We start from the raw sequence: 9,040 nt of genomic DNA, 5'->3' as shown, positions 1-9,040 counted from the left end.
CTCCCCTTCACCTTTTGGGGAAAAGCGGGGAAGGACCATAGACTGTAAAAAGAAGGGAAGGACCCTTTTTCTAAAAAAGGGTCTTATGTTCCCCAGTCCGGACCTATGGTCCGGACACAGCGGGGAAACAGGACCCTTTTGGGGAAAAGCGGGAAACATAGGACCCTTAGAGAAATAAAGCTTTTCTGTAATTTTATTTAATCTGAATTGACCTAGGCTAGTTGTTTATTATTTTAGGAAAACTCGTTTCCATTTAGAGTTGATATTGTAGTTAATGTGAATATCCAGGAGATGGCAGTAAAGCAGTGTCCAGTTCACCAGCGGCCGTGATGAAGCCTCAGCGAAGAAGACCTGCTCTCAGGAAACATGGCGCGGGTTGTGTGTCGGTCGGAGTTCCTGCGCTGCTGCGGCATCGTCCGGAGGTAACAGCGGCGTCTTCCCGGGGCTCGATCACAGAGACGGTGCGACGGTGAGGGCGAGGGGCGCGGGTCCGCTGCGGAATCCGACTATGGACGACATCCTGGCTCGGAGGGTGTCAGCCCGTCCGAGGAGGGTGTCTTCTGCTGCTGCTGCTGCTGCTGCTGCTGCTGCTGGAGCCGCGGAGCTCGGAGCTAACGTTAGCCTGCAAGATGGCGAGGTGGTGGAGATCCTCCAGCCGCCGAGCGAGGCTCTGGCCGGGCTGGAGCGGGTGGGCGCTGCCGGGGGGAGGATGGAGAGGAGGAACTCGGCGACTCAACTCTTCCATCAGAGGCATATGCCCATGGAGCCGAAGAAGTTCCACATCCCGAGGAAGACCAAGGAGAAGAGAGGTGGGTGGATCTCCTCAACCTGTCTGCACTTCGGTAAAAAACAAAACAAGAAACAAAACAACAACACAGAAAGAACACCTCCGTTTCTCCAACAGTTGTAGAGCATCATTTACCGTTACAGCTGTTCTGACGTTACTGACGGCTTAACGTTGACGTTACAGTTGTTCTAGCGTTACTAACGGTCACCTGTCACCTGGATGCTGCCCGCCGGGTAAAGTTACTCACATAGTTACACATAACCCGTGTTTTCTGGTGTACACGGCTCACAATCAACCCCGCTGTCACATATAGACATCATTATGAACGGAATAAGAACCAGTGTAACGTTAACGTAGGCTACAAGTAGTAGCTTCGGTGTTTTCGGGTGCTAGTTAGTTAGCAGTTGGCGGGGTGGCTTTATTTGGATGTATGCAAATTGTCGAGCGCCTTAACGCCTCTTTCCATTTAATCTGTGATAATAACAACGTGGGCATGCCTTATGATGAATCTCAGTGGGTTTATTATTGGTTTGTTTATTTAAACCAAAGTTACAGCTTCGCGTTGATGTTAGCAGGCGCTAGCTAACGTTAACATGTGTTTGTTTACACTGTAGTGAGCCCTGCAGGTGTGGGCGGACACTGCGCTGCTCAGATTTGGGTCTGAAAACCTGAATTACACGAGGACATCGATGTTGAGCAGCTCTTTGACTTCCTGCCAGCTCGGGGGTTAAAGTTTAGATGTGACTCCACAGGTGCTTTATTGTGAGCACTAGTAGACCTGCCCACTCACGCAGTTATCGTGCCAATCATGTGATGCAAATACAGGTCAGGTGCTTTAGTTAATGTTCACACCAAATATCAATGTCTGACACGACTCTAGTATGATTGTTAGTGTCAAACAGGCTGGTCTGAGTGTTTGTCGGCAGAGATATGAATGAAGAGGGCTCAGAGGGGGATGCACCAGACTGGATCAAGCTGATAACTACAAAGATTCAGTTACTCACATAACCGCACCTGTAGGACGGAGGTGAGTGGAAAAGCACCTCAGCATGGTGGACAACTTGTTGAACCTGGAGGTGATGAATGAGCTACAGTTCACTAGAGAAGAGCTACAGTTCACTAGAGAAGAAGTAAGTGGTTATCTTATAACCACTTACCTTTTTTGGATTATGACGTACACTTTGGTGAGGACAGGAGCCTCCACATTGGGGTCAATAGGAAACCCACACACACAGACCAATACTTTCTATTTGACTCACACCATCCATTGGAGCACAAACCGATAATGTACCGAGTACGACCTCCACTCGGGCCTAAGTGAAAGAACATACACATTTAAGCGGAGCTCTGAAAACTTGTGGCTATCTGAGTTGGACTTTTGATAAAACGGCAACATGCTTCAGAAAGAATACCTACCAACACTGAGGGTGCTGAGGAAATGAAATGCAAAAATATAGCCATCCCATATGTGTCCAGGGTATCAGAGAAACTCAGGAGGATATTTAAAACCCAGTAACACTCTCAGGCAAAAACTGGTACACCCAAAAGACAGTGTAGCACACACTCATAAAAGTAACCTGATACATGCTGTCCAGTGCAGCGAGGAATGCAGGGACTTATACATTGGCGAAACAAAACAACCTTTAAGCAAACGTATGGCCCAACACCGAAGGACTAACTTCTCAGGTCCAGTCTCAGCTGTGTATTCACACCTAAAGGACAGATGATTTGAAAGAACCGAAGCCATCTATGTAAAAGTGGAAAACCCAACTGGGGGGGGGGTCTGCGACACCCCTTATCTCCCATTTATAGTGCTGCTCCTTCATCTATACCCAGGCGAGTAAACAACTCAACCTCACATGACTCTTTACGACTGTCGTTCCCCAGGGTCCCGCATGACTTAACAATGGTCAACATGATGAGTTGTGAACTGATGCTCCTTGGGTAAGAGGTGAAACGTCTTCCTTCACAAGTACAAGTCCAGTTGCCTTTTTTCCCCCCTTAATTCAATTCAGTTTTTTTTTTTTTTTTTTTAAAGTATATTTTTCGGCTTTTTGCCTTTATTTGATAGTGATGACAGTAGAGATAGACAGGAAATGGGGAGGCAGAGAGAGGGGGAATGACACGCAGGAAAGGTCTGCCCGACGCGGGATTCGAACCGGGGACGCCTGCGGCGAGGACTGTAGCCTCTACATGGGGCGGCCGCTCTACCCACTGCGCCACGCACCGCCCCAATTCAATTCAGTTTGAAATAGAGGCCGACCGATTAATCAGCCAAAGCACCAATAAGAATTTTTTTTTAAACTGCTATTGGTGGCAGAAGTTTTGGCTCCAGTGGTTGCACATCCCTCACAGTCATCTTCTTGTACCACAGAGAGAAACACCACTGTGTACCAGAGACTATTTATAAATGGTAAATGGTAAATAGACTTGCACTTATATAGCGCTTTTCTAGTCTCTTGGACCACTCAAAGCGCTTTACACTGTAGGTCACATTCACCCTTTCACACACACATTCATACAGCGCAGGAATCTAACCATTCACACATCTCATTATCACTCACTTTATCATGGAAGCTGACTCTGATTGAGCTGTCTGGACTGTTGGTTCATGATGTGGGTTATCGGTCGATTAATCGGCTATAGGCTTTTTATGCTTGATCTCTTTTGCGAACCCATGACCACTGCAGTAAGGACTGAGCCCAAGTGCTGTATGCTCTACAAGGTGGGCCGCGGGGGCACTCCCATGGATCTGGATTTCTTTTCAGCATGAATCTCTGAATCACAACCACCCTTGTGTCCACAGTCCAGGCTGGTGGAGGTTGTTCACTTTGTCCCTCTTATTACCAGTGAGTTGTGGTTGAATCAGCCTATTTGAGTGTTGTCGCTGATCCTCATGACTTCAACCTCCACACTTTATCATCCTCTGGTGGCTACTTCCAGCAGGTTAACGCTTAATGGTTTGATGATAATGATAGTAAGTTCAGTGTCCTGAAGTGTCCTCCCCGTCCCGGCCTCTAGGTCTGAATCCAGTAGAGACTTTTGGTATATTATCAGCAGAAACGACGTGATGCAGTCCTGTCCACATGGAACAGAGTTTCAAAGGAGTGTTTGTTTTGAGAGCAAAAGGAGGACCTACTCATTGTTAGTATGGTTTTCCAATAAACTGCTCAGTGAGTGTAAATGTGTCCCAGTGTGGCCGGATGTTGTGTTTTTCCTCCACCTTGTCCCAAGGCCCAGACGTGTCCATTAGCCCAGCTAGTCGCTAGCCTGACCTAACCCCAGACTGCAGCGGTCCACTGGGGCCACAACACTGCTTATTAGTTAATTGTGGGGGGAAACTGAGTGTGATGCATGAGTGGCGCTCCATGACATCAGCATCCATTTGAGCACTGCTATGATTAGCTGGTGAATCAGTAAGTTGACTGAGAGAAGAAAAATAACTAACTAGTTTGAGAATTAATTAATTGTTTGTGTTTTTTCAGCAAACCTGGTGGAAAATCCAAACACAATATTTTTTAATTGTGAATTCATTGGTTATTTTTGTGTCTTTGTGTGTTGGTTGATCAAAACAAGACACCTGAGTGTGTCACCGGCATCGTCCTAAGAGCCATTTCTTCTCTTGTGTTCTCCATATTTTTGCCTCAATTCTTTTTCTTCAATTCATGACCCTGCCTCCTCTTTCTCTGCCACATGTCCTACACTCACTGAGTGCATTTAGTACATGAAGTATCCTGTGTTTTGATGTGGAGTCTTCCTCTGCTCACAAGGTTATCTGCTGACTCTCAATTGGCTGTAGGTGTTAATGTGAGTGTGTGAGGTTGTTCGTCTCTATATGTTGGCATTGTGACGCCCGAGCCCTCTGACCCTGCACAGGTAAGCCTTAATGACACAATCCGACTTGTTCTCCAATTTTACTTGATTCTAAAATTAGATATCGAGTCAAATGTGATTCAAATGGGCTCAGCTGTGTCAGTGCAAATGTGTTTCACTTCCCCACAGTCAACAAATCTTTCATCTTTGTACTGACTGAGTTACGATGTGGAGAATGAAACAAGTCTACGTGGACTGAGATGGATTTATTTGTCACAGATAGAGAAGGGATTTCATAATAAACAAAACTATATAACTGCCCTTTAAAAATGCTATTTATCCATTCTCTAATCTCAGCATGTAGATCATCATGTCAGCATTGTCTTTTTTCTCACAGCCAATTTGTAAATCCCAAATTTATTGGGTGCTCTAACAATGAAGATGTTGGAGTATGAACTGTTCCAGTGTGTTTAAACTAAAAGCTTATCAAGGCAAAGTTAGACTGGCAGATCTCTGTAGGGAGTTACGTTGCTTTTGATACGATCACATATGATATTTGATATGAATAGATTCCTGACCAGCTTTTACTCCATTCCTCTACCTGCTGTGATTTAATTCAGACTCTAAAGCTGAAGTGAGCTCACTTTATCCTGTGGGATAAAACATTTTACCTCAAGTTTACCTTCCTACGACATCAACTCCAAGAGCTTATTTTTCTTCCAGCTCTGTGTGGAAACAGATAATGTGATTGCATCATGATACTGCAGTGATGCCATTGCATGATATGACTTACAGACACAGTTGTACAGCAACATTTAGATGCAGATCATGGTAATAACATGCAGAAAAATAAGATGAGAGCACATTTGTTCATCAGTTGAAACAAACAAGAGTACATACTGTACACTTATTATTCTTAGTAGATAATTATTGTCTTATTCAATTTGAACATAGAAATCTTTAACTTTGCAGTTTTCTAAGTTTTATTATTTTGTCGTCTTTTCTTGTCCTTTCATATTTAACATTAGATAAATTATTCCCACATGACTGTAAACGTGCACCTGAGCTTGAACCTGAAACTGAACAAGGCCTTCAGTGTCACACACAAATATTTCCCGCACTACTTTTACTATGACTACGAGTCATCTATTGTTAAATTTCTGTCATGTGTGGGTGTGGTTGTGTGTCAACAGCACCTTTTCTCATGTGCTCCAGCTAGGCCGCCTGGCCCCGCGCTCGGGGGCGGCAGCTGCTACAGGTTCTTCAGTCTCCTGAGAATCCGGCACATTTGGCACAAAAAGACTTTGCTGGTGTCGTTAGAACAGGAGGTGTGTCCCCAGCTGCCAACACCTTCTGTCTGCGTGTGTGAAAGGGTCACCTGAAGGGGGTTGAAAGTATCAGGGCATTTAACTATGACACAGAACTTCCTTTAGGTGGAACCCATTAAATTGGCTCATTTAAATAAAAAATAAAAAATAGTATGTAAATAATTGTGTATTGTATATTGTGTGTTAATTCACTTTGCTCTGCTGTTTGTTTTTCCCTGTTTTCGAAACATCCAAGGGAAACTTCAATGTTACAGTCATGACATTTAGACAATGGTGTGGCTCTAGATTCCTGTCAGTGGTTTGTGTTTGGTGCTTTCCTGTTCCAACACGACATTGCCCCCATGCACATGGCAGGTCCGTAAAAACATGGTTTTTCCAGTTTGGTTTGGAAGAGATTGACTGTGTCCCAACACCCCTGTGCCGAAGCGATACGATGACTGTAAGCCAGCCTTTATCACCAAACATCAGTGTTGGCAGAGGGCTGAAACCAAAAAAGAGTAGAGGACAGGTTGCCGTAGCAGCAGGTTAATGTCTGTGAGTTTGAAATCATGATCCATCTCCCACATAGAGGTGTAATGTTTGGGTTTCTCCATTGAACCTACAAGCTCAAAGCATCTCTTCTCTCTCTGTGTCGTCCAGCTCCCCTGCAGCATGTCTCCACTGAGTCCAGGGAGTTTGAAGACATGATGACCATTCTGACCTCCAGCTACATGGACGCTGGCTCTGCCGGCTGCTTCGTCTACAGTCAACCGCGCCTCGTCCACAGCGAGCTGCTGGAGAAAGAGGTGAGAGCAGCACGGGTGGAGGACTGGAGGAAATGTAACTCCACTCAACAGGCCACTGCACAGCAGGACTCAGCTTTTGATGGTTTCACCTGTTTACATTTAGCTGCAGTTCCACAATTTGAGCAAGAGGTTGTGGAGTTTAATTTGAAGTATCTGGAAGCCTGTTATTGAGGTTGTGATCAATATGAAGTAGTGTTGTCACGATACCAACATTTTGGTACCGGTATCGGTACCAACATGTTTTTTGATACATTTCGGTACGTTTCCAAATAAAAAGAGAACACAAAAAATGTCATTATCGGCTTTATTTTAATAGAAAATCTTAGAACTATAACATATGCATCAGTAAATAATCCATAAATCAGTAAACAATCACTGCTGCTGCAGGATTAAATTTCCATCTATATTAATCTGAACTCTTCCTAAATTAAAACATTAATGGTCTGTTTAAAAATGAATATCAACTTGTTTTCTTTGCATTATTTGAGGTCTGAAAACACTGCATCTTTTTTTGTTATTGAGGAAGTTGAGGAAATGTGGAAAATGCAGATAAAAGTACTTTTATTATATACAGTATAGCATAGCTCATGTGTGATGATTGTGAGTGTGTGCTGTGTTTCAGTTTGTGGAGAAGAGGAAGGAGATGAAGGCAGACGGCAGGACGGACAAGGAGCTGGAGGAGAGCTATTGTTTCCTATCGGCTGACGCTGACAAGGTGAAGTGGAGGTTTAAATCAGCACAATGACAGCACCTTTTTTATCGCTGTTGATGAAGTTTTGTTCTATTTTGAAAAAATACTTATTTCTTAGAAATAAAAAATGTCCTTATGGAAAATACTAAACAACACTTTTAATAATAAATGTTATTGATCATTTGATATTTATCATTGAGTCATATTCTTGTTATACTTACCCTCACATGCAGTCAGGCACTAGAAATAATGGACAAAAAGCCTATGCAGTGGTGTCACTGTCTCATGAAGCAAAGATACAATCTGCTTGGTTTTGAAAGCTTTAATCATCATTGCTTTATCAAATTAGTTTATAAACATATCAACAGTTCAGCCACAGAGTATCTCTCCAGTTACATCCAAGGCGGAGACAGTAAAGTAGTGAATAGGATTGGTTCAGCTGCAACTGTAAAACTTGCAGATTGTAGATCTAAATTTAGATACGGTATCTAATAACTCTAACTCTGCCACACATCACCGAGCGAACCAAAGCTTCACTCACTTATAAGTAATTGTATCTAGTGTTAATTGATCGACTATTTGAAGCTTGTTGTGCCATTGTTGTCTCTTTTTAAACCGTACGATTATCCATTGTGTTATTATTAGCCTAATCAAGCACAGTGGAAAGAAAGTTAAAATGCCAAATGAAAAACCAAAAAGGGAGCACCGAACTCCAAGCGTAAAAAGAACTGTAGTAGTGCTGAAGTTTTTATACTACATAAAATAATTTAAATCATTATTTAAAACATCATAAATGATTATTCTAAATAGAAAATTATTGTAAATCAAATCAATATAATATTATACAACTGCAGAACAGAAGAAAACGCAAAAAGAAATCTGTGTAAGTAGTATGCTCTTGAGTGTGCGTAGATTTTATTCTTAGAAAAGAACTGATCCTGGATAAGAAAACATTCGTGAATGCCACAACCTTCGTAAAAACGGTGTAAGTAGGACTTAAGAACAAATTTGGTTCGCGAATGAAGCCCATTGTCCCTTTCAAAGAAATAAATGAACTAACCTTTATTATTTTTCTGAATTGATCGTCTGTAGGTGCCTGTGCTGTGTGAGAAGGGGCTGTTAGTGGGGCAGAGCTGGATTAAAGTGCTGGGAAACCCCAGTAAAGGTAACAATGAACAGATACACGCAGATAAATACATAGAGAATTTAGAGAATTTACCTTTTATACCCATTTTCTATTCATGTTTCTGCATGCAAAAAGGAGAGGCCACAAAACCAGCATGGTGGACACTGGACAGATGATAACCTGTTATCTTGTGGTGTTGTTCTCTGCTCGTGTCTATGTGGATGTGTATTTGTCCGTGTGTAGGAGTGTATCTGTCCAAGTACTCAGACCTCCTCCAGGTGAACTCCCTCACTGCAGGAGCTACGGGAGAGGTTGTCATCTTCAAAGTTATGAAGGTAAATCAGGTGGCAATTCCTCCTCATCATCATCACCATCATCATTTGGGAGCACATATCTGAGTGTCTTCTTAATTAGCAAAGAGCACTGTACAAAACATTCAGGGAGCAGCTTCTCAATTTTAGCCGGTGCTGAATGTTTCCACCTTGCTAATTATCAATATTTCTGTAAGAA

The 9,040-nt window shown here is 43.0% G+C and overlaps 1 protein-coding gene across 2 annotated transcripts in view; it reads left to right on the top strand.

Annotated features, from left to right (window-relative positions):
* Window positions 1–348: 348 nt before the first annotated feature.
* The window catches only part of tasora (transcription activation suppressor a), a 35,282-nt gene continuing 26,590 nt past the window's right edge, over window positions 349–9,040 (top strand). For both annotated transcript variants that reach the window (XM_085776875.1, XM_085776874.1), the window contains exons 1-5: window positions 349–809; window positions 6,568–6,713; window positions 7,336–7,428; window positions 8,497–8,569; window positions 8,774–8,865. In XM_085776875.1, coding sequence (XP_085633001.1) covers window positions 509–809; window positions 6,568–6,713; window positions 7,336–7,428; window positions 8,497–8,569; window positions 8,774–8,865 — 705 coding nt within the window. In that variant the 5' untranslated portion in view covers window positions 349–508. The remainder of the gene's footprint in view (window positions 810–6,567; window positions 6,714–7,335; window positions 7,429–8,496; window positions 8,570–8,773; window positions 8,866–9,040) is intronic.

The sequence above is a fragment of the Trachurus japonicus genome, chromosome 5 (assembly GCF_045865225.1).
Source record: "Trachurus japonicus isolate A0001 chromosome 5, Traja_1.0".
Classification (NCBI taxonomy): domain Eukaryota; kingdom Metazoa; phylum Chordata; class Actinopteri; order Carangiformes; family Carangidae; genus Trachurus; species Trachurus japonicus.
The sequence above is the reverse complement of the archived record's forward strand: the minus strand, read 5'-3'. Positions and strand labels throughout refer to the sequence as shown.